The sequence below is a fragment of the Eleutherodactylus coqui genome, chromosome 1 (genome assembly GCF_035609145.1).
Source record: "Eleutherodactylus coqui strain aEleCoq1 chromosome 1, aEleCoq1.hap1, whole genome shotgun sequence".
Taxonomy (NCBI): domain Eukaryota; kingdom Metazoa; phylum Chordata; class Amphibia; order Anura; family Eleutherodactylidae; genus Eleutherodactylus; species Eleutherodactylus coqui.
Genome location: NC_089837.1, coordinates 446,885,385 through 446,904,328, shown reverse-complemented (window position 1 = coordinate 446,904,328; position 18,944 = coordinate 446,885,385). Strand labels below are relative to the sequence as shown.

Genomic DNA, 18,944 nt, shown 5'->3' with positions numbered 1-18,944 from the left:
AGAGAAATAGACACAGTTGTTGGGCCGACAACTGTTGAAGTTGTACGGGTGCCTTTAATCTTGCTACATGATAATCTGAGCAGAAATCTCATTTTTATCCTTTCCTATTGCTGTGATCTTTATGGGCTTCTCCTAAGATTCCCGACTGAACTTTATCAATATTGTTTAGACAAAATAGTGAATTAAAGTCATTGGGATATGAAGGTCATCTGGTAGTGAAGAAGCAGCTGAGGAAATCAAAATCTTAATGTATGGTATATGGGAACATTTGTGTGTCAGAATATAGAACTTGAGGTGTCCATACACATTATATAAAACTACCCTTTGTGGCCAACTACCTAATGTATATGAGATGTCTCCTGGGGGAAAGAAAAATCGAGCGTGATTGTTCCTTTGCGAGATCTGGAGTCGGGAAGATGCACTTTACAGCAGGGGGCAAGAATCAATATTCTGTAGTTTCAGCTGGAGCATCCTCTTTGCTTACCTATGCTTTGATATATACATGCCGGTATTACGATAAATGTTATAACATTCACAGATAAAATACAATTCATGCAATCTCAGGAGGTATAATGTACTTGTTGTTTTTGTTTTTTAATTATTAAATAACCAAAACTGACCACATTTTATAGTATTTTCAGAGAGATAAGACAAAATGCATCTGCTTTAAACCCACCTGCAATACAGAGGGCGAAAACTGCTGTGGGGGCCACCAGAAGCCAAACTTTGTCACCATCTGACTATATTGGGGAAGTTAGAGAGCAAATTCAAACTCCTCCAGAATGGCTGGAGAAGGAGATGATACGCAGGCAACAGAGACGGTATTCCCTGGGACTTGTGGACAATGTAATGGAAAGTCTTCAGAATTTCTCTGACCCATCTCGGAGCCTCAGAAAAGAGAAAGTACGTAAAATAAATGCATGTGTTCATTTTTGCAAATAATGTTTGTGGATCCACAGCAAGGAAAAAGAATTGAGACTGAAGAACAACATATCCTCACTTTCAGGAAAGCAAATCCACCTTTATTTTTAAATATCTAAGATTCTGTTCATTATACAAAAGTCAGTGAGGAAGATTTAATATTATGGTCGTAAATTTAGATAGCTTAAAACTTGACCAGGCAGAAGATGTGCCAAATTCATCACAGTGGCTCACACTGTGTAATACATTTGGCATATCTTGCTGGACATGTTAGACTCTACCTTATTTGGTTGGCTTAATTAAGACAAATACTTTTTGCCAACATTTTAGTGCATTTTAAGACACCTGTAAGCTACGCCCCTTTCCTTGACACTTGCTGAAACTGTTTAGCAAGTGGCAAAAAGTGTCTAGGACAAATAATGCATCTGCCGCAATGGCATGTATGCCAGTTTACTAAGCTTGCTCCATTATGTATGTAAGTTATCAGTTCTAAAGATTCCTTATTGTTCATTACTACTAATGTAAACCTTCCACCTGGGGAAGATCGCCCCACATTCCAATGAATGAGCCCTAGAACAGTATATATACTTCACAGTGATGAATATGGTCAGCTTTGATGATATAATTTTGTTTCCATAGTTTGAACAACAAGTGACCCTGGAGCAGCTGCGTAGACTGAAAAAAGCTTTTGAGGTATGTGTCTTCTGTGCTCAAATTCTTACTAATGATACAGGAATATGGACTTTAAAAAGGGAGTTTCTCTGTACAATCTCCGCTCTATTAGCTGGAATGGAGGGCTGCTGCAAAGAGTGGCTTCAACTTTGGAGTGTGACCTTGCATGAAGTTGTTAAACCCCATTTACACTGAAAGATGATTGCTCAAACGACACTTTGAGTGACAGTTTTGAGCGATTATCATTGCATAAACTCTTAAGTAGCTAATTAGCTACTTAAGAGTTAAATGAAGGCGGAACAGGACACCGCTGATAACTCCGAGAACAACAGCTGCTTTGTATATGCAAACAGCTGCTTTGTTCTCGGAGGTTTCAGCTGGTATCCTGCTGAGAAGTCTGAGCGGGATACCAGCTGAAAGAATGCTATCTGCTGAGAACTCACCGTGCGTCGCTGATAAGAGTCATCACTGACTTTTAGCTTGCTAAAAATTAGTGATGAACAAATGGTGCACGAAAGGTGGATGATGGCAGAGCCTTAAGATGCAACGGTTATCGCTCAAAAGATGGTTTTTGAGCGAATTTTGAGCAATAATCATTGTGTCTAAATCGGCCTCATACTATAAATTTGGAAACCTATAGCCACCCACAGCTTCCCATAGAAATAACGTCTGCTCTCCAGAGTGGCTGCATTTAGAAAGCAGGGTTGTCCCTGTACATGTGTGGCCAAGCTGGACCTCAACTTCCCCATAAACAGGCACATCTCAAGTTGGTTCAGGTCTGAAATTTATTGTAATTATGGTTTACTGTATTCACCCCTTGACAATTAACATGTATTCAGTTGTATACAGTCACAAATGCTAGCATACTTCAATATACAATATAGGCTGGAATAGTTCCTTGAACCCCCACACATTGTTAATTCTTCTAGATGCACGTTGATGTGACAAAACCTCTCCGACATTGCACAATTTGGTTAGGTTGCATTAAAAAAGTTGTCACAGCAATTTGACTCCTTTTCATGGCTGTGGCTGCAGAAGCTGAATACTGCAATGTAGTCATAGGTCATCTGTTCACATTAATGGCCAACCATGTACTACATGGAGGGACCAGGTCTGCCAGAGCAAGTCACTCTTTGTTAGAGGCTTACCGCTCCACCTATAAGGGATGAGTCCTCTGTGACACACAGCTCTAATAACAATGCTAGAGAGTACCAGTGCCTCTATATATTGCTAAAATGCAGTACAGTTCGTAAAGGGTGTGTACAAAAATGACACAAAATGGCAAGCCGTCCTTGAGGGGAGAATGCATGTAGAGAGTAGAGGAAGGGTAAAACCTCAGAGTCCTTTTACACAGGACAGTTGTTGGGAGATACTTAGAGATACGTAGTGAGCCAGAGATCGCTTTCAGCGATAGTGTAGCTTTAGGCTCCGCACCCTTCCTCTCTGGTCTCCACCTGCATTCTCCTGTCAAAGACTGGTTGCCATAGGTTGCACAGACTGCAGCCATTTTTTGGCATTCCTGGACAATCCCTTTAAGCAGCAGAGCAACACAAGTAATTATCACAATACAGTGCTCAAATGATACTGACATAATGTGACCAAATTAACAGATATAGAGTTGTCTATTAAAAGTGACATACAATATATAGATACTGTAGTACTGATTAGTTAATGTTAAAATTCCTGGTGGTCACAACCAAATCATTAGTGCCCTTTGTTTCAGTGGGGATGGTTGATGTACATTGTGCACACGTTGAACACCAAGGCTGGCCTTGTGCACATATATAGACAAATGTAAACTATACAGATAGAATATGTGAATCCCATCTCGGTGTAGTACACAACTCAGATTTCAAATAAAAAGCACAAAATTTGTCCTTTTCTACATGGATCAACTTCCTTATATAAAAAAACAATAGTACTATTGTAAACTACATTATTTCACATCCATAGCTCTACAATTACCTCTGCACTGTACAAGATTAAAAGGGTTCTCCAGGGCAGGGGTGTAACTATAGGGTATGCCGGGGATGCGGTGCACCTGGCCCAGGAGCCTTGGGTGCCCATAAGGCCTCTCTTCTCCATACAGTAAGCCTAGTACTATGAATAAAGCATTATAGTTGGGGGCCCTGTTACAGATTTTGCACTGGGGCCCAGAAGCTTCTAGTTACGCCTCTGCTCCAGGGTAATTTTTTCCCCAAAACCTACTGAACCTGGTGTACCAACATAAAAGATGTTCTCATCTTCCCCACTCCTCCACCTTTTACCAACAGCTATCTATTCTGACTTCCCCATATACATGCTAACTTGGAATTAGCCACCATTTATTCAAATATATGGAGGGAAATAAGCCAGACAATTAGGGCCCATTCCACCAGTGCCAGCTCAAATGGATGAGATCATTAACATCATAGCCATGTGACCACTGTAGCAAATCACAGGCTCGTTTAGCAGGTGGTTTGCTGCAGCGGTCACATATTCTGGTGGCAGGACATCATCGCTATGCAGTCGGAAGTGAAGACCATCAGGGGATCGGACATCGATGAGACACAAGCAGCGGGCTAGGTGAGTATATCTTCTTTTATGTTGGTATTGCAAACTGAGCAGGTTTTGGAAGAAAAACGTCCCTGGATAACTCATTTGAAAACTGTCAACAGAGATGTCATTCTGGGAAGAAGGATGTGTACTGATAGAAAATGGAATGAAGGAGCAGCCTTCAATATCCTGCATATTTTAAGTTGATTATGATTCACATGCCTAATGTCAGGATTTATGCATCATCCATCCCTGATGAATACTGACAATCTTATTGGTAAAAAGTTTAGACAACTGTAACTTAAGTCTAGATGAAATGCCGTATGGATGTCAGATCCACAGTCAGTTTATAAATGTGTGTTGACAAACCCAAAATATTCATATTTATCACGTTCTGCTGGGGTCACATCTGTGCTATGGCTTCAGTTTATAATGGAAGTCAAATAGTGCTTGTTGGACCTCAATGACTTACGGTCAGGTCGGTAGTTTTAAAGGCAAGAATAAAGCTGCATTTTGCACTAATATTAATAATAATAATAATAATCTTTATTTGTATAGCGCCAACTTATTCCGCAGCGCTTTCAGGCATGGATAAATGCAAAACAATACAACAATTACAATATAAGGTACATTGGGTTAGACACAAATGGGTTGAGGGTGGTACAGGAGGTGCAGGGGGTGGGGAACACAGGCAATAGGAAATATTATGTACAGATCATTTATCAGAAGGCAAACAGGGTGGAGCACCATAGTGAGGGGCAGGGGACTAGGTCAGGAGATTTGGTATGCTTCCCTGAAGAGGTGCGTTTTTAAGGCACGTCTGAAATTTCGTGCATCGGGAATTGTCCGGATGCCTTGGGGTAGAGCATTCCAGAGGATGGGTGCTGCTCTGGTGAAGTCCTGTAGGCGAGCATGAGAGGTTCGTATTACAGGGGTGTTTAGTCTGAGGGTGTTAGCCGATCGGAGTGAGCGGGCTGGGTGGTGTACTGACAGTAGGGAGGTGATGTATGGTGGTGCGGCACCATGCAGAGCTTTGTGAGTGAGGTAGAGGAGTTTAAATTTAGTTCTGCAGTGGATGGGCAGCCAATGCAGCGACTGGCATAATGCAGAGGCGTCTGAATAACGACTGGATAGAAAAATGAGTCTAGCTGCTGCATTTAGTATGGATTGGAGCGGAGCGAGTCTAGTGCGGGGGAGGCCAATGAGTAGCGAGTTGCAGTAGTCAAGCCGGGAGTGGATGAGCGCAACCACGAGCGTCTTTAGCGTGTCCGTGGTTAGGAACGGACGTATTTTAGCAATATTACTGTCAAATATAACAATATAATATTACTGTCAAAAGTGGCGGAAACCTCGTTAGACAGATTGATATCTCTGAAGTTTACAGGTCCTTTTAGACGTAACGATTAAAAAATCGTTCAAACAAGTGAAAGTGAACAATATCATTCAGTCTAAACGCAAGCCGACGATTTGACGATAAATGAGAATCGTTCGCTTCTCATTCGTTGTTTATATTATGCAGGCATAAAAACTATTGTTCGTTTATAGTTTGGTTTAAACAGCAATTGTTCAGTCGCTGTATTCACTTATACAGGGACTGAACAATTCTAACAATTCTCATTTGAACAAGCCAACAATGCAGTTGCCTGTCTAAACATGCTGCACTATTGTGAACGCGTTAGTAGTGATGTGTAAAAGGACCGTAAGTGACTTGGGGGTTATACTGTGATGTTTAAAGGCATCATGCAGGATTTTTATTATTGATGACCTCAGAATAGGTCATCAATATTTGATTAGTAGGGGTCCACTGCTCTGCATCCCTACCAATCAGCTGATTGTTCTGCCCACTGTCAATGTGGTTGGTCAGACATTGTCAAAGTTGGTCAGAGCCAGAAGTGCAATAGCCAACTTCTCTCCCACTCTGACAGCAATAACGAGCCAGAAGTACAATAGGAGGCATTGTTCCCATTGCTTTCAAGCCATCTATTACTTTTCCGGCCCTAAAAATCAATGATGACCTCTGGCATGCTGCAGTGACGGTGGGCAAGATGAACAGCTGATGCGTAGAGATCCTGAGCAGCAAACTCCTGCTGATCAACCTTTGATGACTTCTGTTCAGGTTTCCATCACTTTCGATGGTGAGAATAGAGCAACATGCAGCACTATGCCTGCCATCTAAGTAATGGAAATAAGGAAGGAACCCTAACAGACCCAACTATAAGTCAATGTCTTCTATTATAACGTTATAGTGCAAGTGTGAACAGAGCCTTATTTATTAAAATGGGTTTTCGAGGCTGAAAGTGTTGATGACCTATCCTCAGAATAGCTCACCAATGGCAGATTAGCAGGAGTCTACCACCTAGTTCCTGCCCCCCCCCCCCCCCCCCCCCAATGCAATGAGCTGATGAGAAGAAACTGCAGTTGGCCAGAACTCTCAAAAGGCCATCAATAGTGTAGTGGCCTGGTGTTATAGTACACCTCTCCCCTATTCACGTCAATGGGCGATAGCGGCAGTACCAAGCCAAGCCACTGCGCCACATATGGTGTTTTGAAAATTCCGGCCATCCATAGGTCGTTCTCATCAGCTAATTTGTGAGATCTCAGATGGTAGCTCCCTGCCAGTCTGCTATTGATCACCTGTTCTAAAGATACGTTACCAATAATTTCAGTTCAGAAAACCTCTTTAATGCCAAATAGTAGTGCCTATAAAAAAAAGTTGCACTTATGGCTCATGCACATATTGTGGCTCCATACATGAATCAGGGGTGTAGAAAGGGGAAGTAGGCAGGGTGTGTCTAGCTTTGGGTGCTGGAAGCAATGTAGGGCGTTGGCATCAACAAACCATTCTGCCTTTTGCCAAGGTATTTAGGCAAAGGGCTAGGCAGCAAGTGGAAACTTTGCCTCAAGTGAAGGAAAGCCTAGCTACAGTCCACTTTTGGCATGATTTGCATATTTACTCTCGAGGTCGAGATCCGATCCTGTCCTGGGAGATCAGAAAAGCCTTTGCCAAGAAGAAGTCATGTAAGGTGATACCCAAAGCTAGCTGAGCCACACCTTTGTCTTGCATAGTTTGGAATGTATTTGTAGTTGTGACCATTATTTACACACCTTTTACTTTGCTTGTGATAAGCCGCCTAATGGATTTACATTTCTAAAATGAAGAAGTAAATATTCATGGTCGTCGATAATCCCCGAGTCACTCCTGAACATGTTACAAAACAAATACGTTTGTATGAGAGTCAGAAAGGGATGTTAGTACAGCAAAGATTGTCAGGTTATTAAGTGATTCACTTTACTGTAATCAATGAAACTGGTTTGTTCTAGGAGCTTGAAAAAAGCGGACATAAATCTCTGGATCTGGATGCATTTAAACGGGCAATCAAGAAAAGTACTGGATTACGAGCAACTGTGAGTGAGCAGAGACTAAGTTTTGCTTCATAGTTTTTAGGGACATTCTCATAGATTCTTTTTTGTCTATTAAAAATAACAAGTATACTGCCCATTATATATGTAAGCTACTGGTATTTCTTCTTTTCATTCCCAGTATATGATCTCTAAAGCAACCATATGCAAGGCCATCTTTCAAAATGTCTATAGTCAAATTGGCAGGTTACTGTGAATTGTGTAGCAAAAAAAATTGGTAAAATCATATGCAGTGAGGGTGTTGGGAGGAGTAACATGATCACAATGCAGCTTAAAAAAGTTTTCAAGGAGTTAAATATTGAAAACCTGTCCTTAAAATAGGTCATAAATATCAGATCAGTGGGGGGCTGATTCCAGCCAATCAGTTGTTTGAAGGGACCGTCGCATTCAAGTGAGTGCTGCAGCCTCCACTTTGGACTATGACATTATGTTCATTGGTTAGATAGCTTTTCTGCAGCTCAGTCCCTTTTAAATGAGCTCCTCAGTGGCACTGGGGCAGCTCATTCATCACAAGGCTCCCTGTAAAAATTGCTGAATCACACCAGAGCCGTGGAACACGACTTGCCTTTTATACCTGGACACTGACCTCTCCTTTACCCCTAACATCCAATTTCTGGCCCGAACATGCCACCTGCACCTCAGGAATATTGCTAAAATCCAGCCATTCCTCATCACGGACACGCTAAAGACACTCGTTGTCGCCCCCATCCACTCCCGACAAGACTACTGCAACTCACTATTCATTGGACTTCCCGCACCATACTCTCCCCTCTCCAATCCATACTAAACGCGGCAGCTAGGCTCACTTTTCTATCCAGCCGTTTCTCAGACTCCTCTGCACTATGCCAGTCACTGCATTGGCTACACATTCACTGCAGAACGAAATTTAAACTGCTCAACCACAAAGCTCTCTATGGCGCTGGGCCACCATACATCGCTTCCCTCTCATCCATACACCACCCAACTCACTCCGATCGGCTAACACACTCAGTCTAAACACCCCTCTAATACAAACCCCACATGCTCACCTACAGGACTTCAGCAGAGCAGCAGCCATCCTCTAGAACGCTCTACCCCAAGACATACGAACAGTTTCTGATGCACAAAATTTCAGACGCGCCTTAAAAATGCACCTCCTTAGGGAGGCATACCAAATCTCCTGACCTAGTCCCCTTGCGCCTCCCTATGGCAGCGACAGCTATGGTAGAGGATTCCTTCTTCCCCGTGGCAGAAGTCTGTAGCTGTGGCAGAAGTCTGTGATGCTATCCCATTGCTTTTAATGGGGTCAGCAAAAAATTATACTCACCTAGAAGAGCCGTCATGAATTCAATGAATGGCTGAGTGCTGCCTGTGATTGGCTGAGCGCTGTGACCAATCACAGGCAGCGCTCAGCTGTCATCCAATGGCTGAGCGCTCAGCCAATGAGACCAGCGCTTTCTGGGGGCAGGGGTTTTTCAATCCCCGGCCTCCAGAACACAGAAAAAGACTGCCGTGCCGGAGAGAAGAGCCAGACGACTCTTCTAGGTGAGTATAATTTTTTTTTTCTTTTGTTTACAGCTAGGGATGATTTTCCAGGAAGGGCTTATATTTCAAATCATCGCTCCGAGGGTTGCCCTCAACTTACTGCTTTCAATGGGGCCGCAGCAGTGCCGACCGCATTGAAAGCAATAGGATAGCATCATGGACTTCTGCCATAGCTGTCATTGCTGTCACAGCTGTGGCACAAGTCTGTGATGTACTCCCTATGCTTACAATGGGGCTGGCGCTGCTGCCGCTGGCCTCATTGAAAACACTGAGCGATATCACAGATTTTTTCTCTGTGCTGCAAGGCTTGGGAGTAAAAATCGCAAATGAGTATGAAAACATTGTAAATCATTGATTTCATAATCATCGCTCTTGCTTTCGAAGAAATAAAATATTGCTGGTGGGTAGGCACCCTAACTGTGAGATCCTTGTGCAGTGATTGTCAAGAGATGGGTAGCAGATGTCAGACTAGTGTTGTCCCTTTTGCAGACTCATTAGCCTGAGCGTCTGACTATAGTACCATCTGTACTGCTTTGATATTGACCTTAGCTATACGAATGGTTCTGAAACCAGACTGAATATAGACAGCTCTCTCTCAGCAGGCAATATCTTCACAATCCCAAGTACTACCGTAGTTAGCAGCTGAATCACATCCAATTTATTAGTTTCCTGTGACCAAACCTTTGTCTTTACTTGTATGACACAGTTGCAGCAATATGCAGTATTTGGGGTTGAGAGGAGCGCTGCGGATCTGATTTGGAGTCACAATTTGCACCACTTGTGCAGATTTTGATGGGGTTTTTGATGCGGAAATGCTGCGGATTTTGCCAAAGAATTTTCCATTGCGGAAAATCCACAGCATTTCCATTAGATGTGAGCATATGCTTAGGAGATTTCTGTGACCAACCTCCTGTTCTGTTTGCAGCTATCCCTCCTGGGTTCACCATACAAACATGGAATTGGTCATGATTATTTCAATAGGTGCAGGGGAAATAAGTCAGACACTTAGGGCAATATATCATCTCCCAGGGGAACAAAGGGTCGGGCATTTGAAATCCAACATGCCCAATCCTTTTTTTTTTCTTATAAATTCTTTATTTATTTTGGTTTTAACCTGGGTACAGGAAGGAAAAAAGGGGGAGGGTAATATACAGCAATAAAATGCAAGAAGGTTTGTTCACATACATTTAAGTCTTGTAATTGAGTTACGTATGATAGGGGAGGTTAGAGGGTAAGGGAATACGGGTAGGTGTGAACGGGCGGGGGAAAAACAGGGTCGATTTTTAGTAGCTTGCTTTATGATCCAAATTGTAGGTCGTTTTAAGAAATAGAGTAGGGTTATTGTGATTATGCACATGGTACGCAGATTGGTGTGTTTCTAATTGGAGGATTGTTTGTTCCCATAAGAGATCCACTTGTTCCAGATATTGAATCCTTTTTTACCCCCGATGTCACCCATGTGTGGTTAGTCGTACGCCCCTATACATATTTTTCAACTTTACTCTGATTTGTATGGCCATTAGATGATTTACATTTTAATTCACTTTAAAATAGTATGGTTTCCCATAGTACAAAAGAACTTGGAGCTCTTGGAGCTAGTCATGTCTTGGGTAAATGAACAAGAAATATAGTTTATCTACTTACTAGATGACTACAGCTATTAACCCTTTCCAATCCACTGTCTGACGCCTTCAGACATTGTGATTGGAGGCTGTACAGCTCCGACGACAGAAGATGTCCGACAGGGTATTCTTACTGAAGATTACTGGTCGCTCTGTTGTCGGGGGCCTCTCCAGCATGTCACATACCACAGTACTGACTGCAGCCAACAGATGGCACCATTGTATAATTGCAGAAAGAGAAAAAAAAACAGGAAACCCTGAATCCAAAATTGGATTGCAAAGGGTTAATGTCTCTTTCCTTTTTTTTGCAGAGTGATGATCAGATAGAAAAATTATTTATGAAAATAGACTTCACAGCGACTGGGAAGATTCAGTGGGTTAGTATTACAACATACCTTAAAATAAGAAATCAATATATCTTACAAGCTATGGCAAGTGCAACATATATACTATGTGATATATTCGTGCTCAATTTATTTTAGTAAACCAATGCAACATGATAAATTATAGTTTCTAAACATTAACGTGTCATTATCTCATTAGATGTAGAGAACTGTGGCACAAAACCAGAGAATGATTAAAGAAAGTTCAAATGTGTGGTATCTTCGCATCATGTACCCTGTTTCTCCAAAAATAAGCCCTATTCAGTTTTATTTTTTATTTTTGGGGAGGCTTTAAATATAAGCCCTCCCCCTTAAATAAGCCCCAGCTGCCTTATATAAAAAAGCAATACATTACCTAGCACGCTGTGTCCACATCTCTCCTGTGCTCTTGGGAGCTCTGTCAGGCTTTCTGCAGTCCTCGGCCGCCCACAGAAGATCGCTTCCTGGTTATGGGATTCATAAATCTCGCATCCAGGAAGCAATGGCTCTGATTGGTTCTCGAGCACTGCTTAGCCAATCATTGTAGCTCTCGATGAACCAATGCGATGGCTGTGATTAATACATGCATCGCTTTGTGGAGGCGGGATTTATGAATTGGCCAATAAATGCCGCTGCTCAGTTAATTAATAAATCCCACCTCCACAACGTGATGGCTGTGATTGGTTCTTAAATGCTACTCAGCTAATGAATGCAGCGCTGGATGTACCAATCACAGCCATCGCATTCGTTCATTGAGTGCTGCTTTGATTGGCTGAGCAGCACTTGAGAACTAATGAGAGCCATCGCTTCCTGGAGGTGGGATTTATGAATCCTGTTACCAGGAAGCAATTTTTTGTCGGTGGCCAAGGACTGCAGGAAGCCTGCCGGAGCTTCGGGGAGCAGCAAGAGGGATGTGGACCGAGCCTGGGAGATAAGTATAAATAAGACCTAGTGCCTCTTTTGGGGCAAAAAGTAATATAAGACAGGGTCTTATTTTGGGGGAAACATGGTAGTATCTTCAATACAGGGCCACCTTGATAAATAAATGTGCATAATTTGGAATTACATGGCATTTATGATGCTGCTGTTTTTGGCAAGATCAACTGACAATCTAGTTTTTGTGGGGGCTACCCAACTTGGGTTGGATTTCAAAATGACAGATCTTTTTCCGCCTCCCTCTAGAGGTGTCAAGGGGTTTTTTTTTCCTCCACTCCCTATTGAAATAAGGGAGAGACTGAGATGTCTCAAAACTATTTCCTAGTCATGAAAGATTTTAGGCCTCATGCATACAACTCTCTACAAATTCCAAGTGTACAAGCCCAGCAGTATATATATAATGTATGTGCATGTATGTACTCCTAGAAGTATTACTAATAAGGATTAGGTTTGTACATATGGCACTCAGTAAAGCATGGTAAGTAGTGAAAGATCCCCCTGTGCATAATGAGCGGTGCTGCCACACCAATGCTGAGAGTAGGAGAAGGAAGTCCTTCCTCACCTGATGGTGTGGGTAGTGTCACAATTAGTGAATCATCTGCTGGGGATAGGGGAAGAGCGATGATGTGGTTAGCTCAACACCCACTTAGAAGAGTAGGACCAGCTGGAATATAAGCAACAGTCAATGCCACGTGGAGTGGCTGCACCCCTCTGCTTGGGGGCAGGTCAGGCCCTCTGCAGGTAGCAAGCAGGAGAGCGCATGCACACCATGTACAGCACTACTGTAGAAGGCTGCAGCACCAGAGGGAGAATAGTCCGCAGCTAGGTAGATGGAGCGGGGTCAGCACAACTGTAGTGCAGGAGGCGCACTGCAGGGACATGTGAAGAGAATACTGATGGCACCTCTTAACTTGTAATCTTATGAGTGAGTTGAGAAACTTGGTGTTCTAATTACCTCTAGTGATCAGCTTGTACAAATGCACTGAGATATTGCCTACTATGACATGTGCTTCTTGGAGGTCACATGTTGTAAGGTCCTTATAGAACAAAAACAGTAGTGTGGAGACTTGTGGTTGAACAGGAAGATGGTGTGATGCAGCAGAGGTGTAAGTGGATTGACAATGAGCTCTCAAGTCTTTCCACTGTTTGTGGATCGCAGGATTCTAGAGAAAGTAAGAGTACCTTGGGGCTGTGGCATCCAGTGAGAGGAACTGCTGACATAAGAGACAACAGTGAAGCATGCATGGCCGGGAACCACCAGTAAACATGAAAGTGGTCCCATTGTAAGCGGTGCCCGCGCCTTATCAGCGAATCAGCCACTGACTTCAAACACTGGAGGTTGGTGAAATGTGGCCTCCAACTGTAAGTAGAGACCATTCTCTACAACAGCATTAAAGTATGCACACTAGAGACTAACAGGACTTAAACAGTAACATTAACATACTCATCGTTATCATTCAGCTACGAGAACTGGGACGTAAATTCACAGCCCAAGACACAGCATGAGAGACTGAGAAATAAAGGAGCAATAGCACTTACAACAACAAAGACTGAGAACTGAGGGGTAGCCGAATTGAGACATTGCATTATAAGTAACGTTTGTCATCGTTCAGGGGTTGTGGGACTGTTTAGGTATTCGGGCTGAGGGTAAATTGTTGCAATTGCTTTTGGGTATGGGGAAACTAAATTCTGACAAAAGATAATGTATCCTAGGATATATCTGTGTAATTCTGATAAGGCTTGTTTTGCTACCCCTATTGCTTTGATACGGTTCATTTCAAAACAATGTATACTGTCAACTGTTTGTGTCCGTCTCCCTGTCCTCTGTTGTATCCTGATACTTGCTGAGAATGAAGCCCCATTTACACGCAAAGATGATCGCTCAAATTTTGTTCAAAATATAGGAAGAATGATAGTTTGAGCGATCCTTTTACATAAGCTGCTAATGGGCACTGATGCCTGTAAATGAGCCTCCCTGAGCTGTATGCAGAGAACAGCAGGTGGTCTGTTATCTGTATACATCCCCTTTGTTCTGCTGTGGGGCTGCAGCTGAATGCAATGTTATTAGCGCTCCTGTGGAGAATCACAGCATGCGGTCCCTGCTATCAGCTCTCAGGCCAAACTTTGGATTTTAACCTCAATTAAAAATCATCGTTCAGACGAAAAGCAAACTATGGTAGCATTTACACACAACGATTATCGCTCAAAAGTCATCTTTTGAGCGATAATCATTGCGTGTAAATGGGGCTTAACCTGCGGCCTCTACACTGGTAATCAGAAGATGACTGCTTCAGTCACAAGTAGCCCTGAGAGTCTGTGCATGGGAAGAGTGGGAGAGATGAGAGCTAAGTTCATAGAAGAAGAGGAAGTTTGAGACAATATGAGGTTGCTAGTAGTTGGCTTGGACACTGTTGCTGCAGTGCTAGAGATGCAGGGTGAGCAGGAGGAGAGTAGGTCTCCCTCCTGCATGTGCACCATGGCAATGAGTGGCACTGATGCTGCAACGATGATGAAGATGTAGACTAGGCCTTGCGATGACTGGCAGCAAAGTAGTAAGCTTGGGTGGAGAGTTTCCCTACCTGCTAGAGGGAGAACCAGAGATGGCTGGGTGGTGATCTATCTCTTGGAGTGAGCAAGAAGCTGGGTCCTGGACAGCAAATATCTCATCATTTCCTGGAACTTTCCTGTGGCCCCAAAAAAGGGACTCTGTATGGCCAACTGTGAGGCAGGAGCTTCTGTGCAGCATAGTCTGTTCAAGGCGCACTTCAACCCAGCATAGAGAAAGTGACTGGAGCTGCCCTACATAGATCACTTTATATCCATAGAGCTGCCATACATAGATCACTATATGCCAACATTACATCCCATTACTGAACTCATTTGAGTTTAAAGTCACATATAAGACATTGCTTTCCTGCTGGACTATTTTAGTGCCCTAGCATGTCCATTATTGGCTCCATTATGAACAATATAAAGGTGATCTAGATGGAAATCCAGTTCTAACAACAATAGTAATAATAGTGTAGCGTTGCCTCTGAATTTGTAGCAATTTTATGCAAAGCTTGTTTATTCCCATAATAGCCATAAAAGTCTAATTTCGCAGGATGATTATTTCCTGCCTCACATTTTCGGTGACATTTGTGTGCTTTTCTGCTTATTGGCACTTCACAGTTAATAGACTGTGCATTTGATATAGAGTTATAGGAAAAGTTTTCCTTATAATGAACTCATTCCTGGGAAACGTGAGCAGATAACGGAACACCTACTGATTTTAATTGGCTTGAGAAGAAGTTTGCGGGAAGTACACCTTCATCAAATGACTCTTTACTGCTGAATACTGAGACATTGGCTTCCTAAGTTCTATAACTATTTCATGCAAATACGTCAAACTGCACACTCTCCTTTGTGTATTTTCAGCCCACGTAGCCTAATAAAGCCGCCGATCACAGACGAGAGGTTCATTATTTACAATGGGAAATATACAATCTAATCAGCTTTATTTTTGTGCATTCTACTGGAGAACAATAATATGTATTTCCTGACATACGCCAAATGGCTTTCAGCTCACTCTGTTGTAATTGGCATTATCAACCCTTTTCTGGCAGTACTGAACACAGGGCCATGTCTTGTAAAGGGAGGGACTAATATCAATCATATAGAGAGAATCGTGCAGAGGGACTCAAAAAACAGCCAAAAAGAGATAACATATGGAATATTTGTGAGGGTGCCAGGGTTAAAAAAAAACAGCAATTCTGCCATTGTTTTCTTTTTTTTTAATATGGCGGTCACCATGCAGTACAAATGGCCTGACAGTTTTACTCTGCATGTTGTTACGATTGTGGAGACACTAAAACTATATTTATATATATATATTTTTTTTTTTTACTAATTTATTTTTGGCATCACTGCAATCAAAGAGCCATAACATTTTTATTTTTCCATTAATTAGCTGTTTTTGTTGTGGGATGAGCTATAATTTTTACTGTGGTACCATTCTGGGTTACATGCAATTTTTAATTTTTGTGATAACTTTTATCACATTTTTGGGGGGTTTAGTATACAAAAAAAAGCATTTTGGCTTAGTTTTTGTGATTTGTTTTCTTTTTACAATAATACCATGTGGGATAAATAATTTGATTTTACTGGTTGTGATGGATGTGATGATGTCAATTATGTTGTATTTTCTTTTTTAACAGAAAAAGGGGAAGGAGGGTGAAAAAAAGTCATTTGTTTTTTGTCCCAAGCTTTCTTGTTGCAAATTTTTTAAAACCTATTTAGTATCCCAGTAGTGAACTGGAACATTGCTGGAATAATACACTGCAATACTTCTGTATAGCAGTGTGTTATTTTGCTTTCATTTTACATATTGTGGTCACAGTTACCATGACAACCCATATTCTTGGCAAAGTCGTACTTGGTGGTGGCAGTCACTACTATAGGCGGCTAATTGTATACTGTTAAATATTGAACACGGTATGCTGTAAGCTCCCATGATCCATCTAGTAGTATCAACAGGCAGTGAGAATGTTATGTTGTATATCTTCCTCTATACAGGGGATTTGGGGATCTGTATAATAATATATAAAGAAATATTTAAAATTGAACACAGAATCTTGGACCTAAAAAACAAAATGATGATAAAAAGTGGGTCGTCTTGTAAAGAATGAGCTACAGTAGAGGAAATGGATCAAGTAGAGGAAAATTCAAAAAATTCCAATTTTTCTAATTTATAAAATTAGTGTTATTGTTTTAGGAACAATTTTGCACTTACATGCAATTGGACTACACAGAACTAGAAGACGCTTGTCTCAGGCACAAGAAAATCACCTTCATGTTACCGGCAACCATTCAGGAAATTGTTCATGGAGATCCAATTCTGCGAGTTTTTCTCATGCAAGACAATACTCTAATAATGGTTAGAGAAGATGGACACATCTATTTTTGGTCCACAGAACTGAAGCTAAAGCGTGACAAGGCAATATTCGTAAGTGCTAATAATTTGTAACTTCTAATTTTGGCACATGAGGTTGTAATTAGACCATGCATCATTTCCCACAAAGCTTGATCCTTTTTTTAATTTTTAACGCAGAAAAGCATTTTGAAATTAGTATATTGTAAATTCAGAGTTCTAAGCAAAGGCACTTGCTTTCAAGCATTGTTCTTTTCCACTATCTATCTCCTATCTATCTCCTATCTATCTCCTATCTATCTACATTGTTTCTTTCCAGGAAAAGAGTGCAAAGAAAATGGCAAAATGGGTGACAGATTTTACAATCATGACACAGTATAACAAGTTGGTCCTGGCAACTGGGTACGTACAGTACAAGTATCTGTTATATCAATGTTAGCAAAGTTTAACCTGTGTGTCATAACTTTGACAAGTTATCTTAACTTAACCCATTAAAAACTTTTGTTTTCTTAACATAACAAAAGTCTTTGCAAAGTGATTACAGGCTTAAACACGTGGGCTTCTATTTGTCCCATTATGTGGCCATGAAAATCACGGCCACATAATGGGCCGAAACGAAACCATAGATTTCTATGGTTTCGTTTTCACTACCGGGATTCTCGGGTGTTAATGCAGCGTCCAAGGAGTGGGCCCACAGCCAAGGAGACAGCAGGGTAGAGAAAGGCCTTGTCATGGGGCTTTACCATCTCCTCCCCTGGGGGTAGATCAGGACCCAACCATGTTACTGCTGGGGGAGATCAAGGGGGGGTTATATTAAGTCCAATTGTCACTCGTGACGCCATTGTTCTGTCCTTTACGGCAGATCTCCAGATTTAATAAAGTAGTCCACACACAGGGCAACTTTCTGAACGGTCGATTCTGTTCGTTTTCTGAACACTTCTGAGCTCGGAACCAATTAAACAGCCTTTTTTACAGCAATAAATTGTAGTGGTGTAGCAAGGAGGATTTTTGGGGTATTCAGATCATTCACAGTCCAAGCTATCTGCTTTTTCCCGGCAAAACACTTTCTCTCTCTACCGGCAAACACTCACTCTCTCTTCTTCTCGCTGTCTAGTAGTTGGTCGTTGGCAGAAGCACTGAGGTCTCCTGGGTTGAATCGGCCCAAGCTGAGCACAAGGAAGTCTGTTATGGGAATAATATCATATTCCACATGAGTTCACTGTCTGATTCAAATTGGTTATATTGAGAAGTAGCATGCATGCACTGTATCTGAGTCTGACTCCATGTTGGTCATTCTCCAGTACACTTCTGGTTTATTGATAACATCACGATACCTATATAGTGGAAGATGATGCATCAATACACATGTACACGTCCCCTACATCATAACAACTCATGATTGGCTTAGTATGTAATGATTAACATATGTTAATGCCCCAGATGTATGCCACTACCAAACACAGAATTTCTAAGGAACTCAACTAGCATAGACTTTATTAATATCCCTGCCTGGACCAAGGAATGCAAGAGAAGAGATAAGAAGCATCTCCCCCTCCCCCTCCTGCATGAGAATGAGCATCCCAGAGCCTTTCTTAGATGAGAAACACATCTAGAGACAGTGCTGGTCCTGGGAATGGTGTGTAGGAGGGTGTTGGGAATATTGCACAAGAATCCAATTCACACACATCAGTGTACAATATTGAATCAGTTAACCATTTAACTGCTATCTATTTTCTACGAAGGTATATATATCAGCCTAGCCTGATGTAAGAAACACATATATTATTACTATAACAAGTCGCTCGGCCTCCTCCATGCTTCCCCAAACAGACTGATCTGTCCTTCTGTGTGGCTCACTAACTGTCTGCCAGACTTCTCTCTACTTTGCATACTTGCAAACACATATAAATAACACTATCACGTGACCACAAACAATAGGCAGGTATCATTACATTTTCCAGACATGACCCAGACATTAAAGGGGTGGTCTCGCGAAACCAAGTGGGGTTATACACTTCCGTATGGCCATATTAATGCACTTTG

General features: G+C 41.8%; 1 protein-coding gene across 1 annotated transcript in view; it reads left to right on the top strand.

Annotated features, from left to right (window-relative positions):
- The window catches only part of LOC136612785 (cilia- and flagella-associated protein 337-like), a 156,078-nt gene that overhangs the window by 5,610 nt on the left and 131,524 nt on the right, over positions 1 to 18,944 (top strand). Inside the window, exons 2-7 of the mRNA XM_066593457.1 lie at positions 633 to 903; positions 1,561 to 1,614; positions 7,450 to 7,533; positions 11,006 to 11,071; positions 16,746 to 16,976; positions 17,221 to 17,303. Of these exons, the coding sequence (XP_066449554.1) occupies positions 633 to 903; positions 1,561 to 1,614; positions 7,450 to 7,533; positions 11,006 to 11,071; positions 16,746 to 16,976; positions 17,221 to 17,303 (789 nt within the window). The remainder of the gene's footprint in view (positions 1 to 632; positions 904 to 1,560; positions 1,615 to 7,449; positions 7,534 to 11,005; positions 11,072 to 16,745; positions 16,977 to 17,220; positions 17,304 to 18,944) is intronic.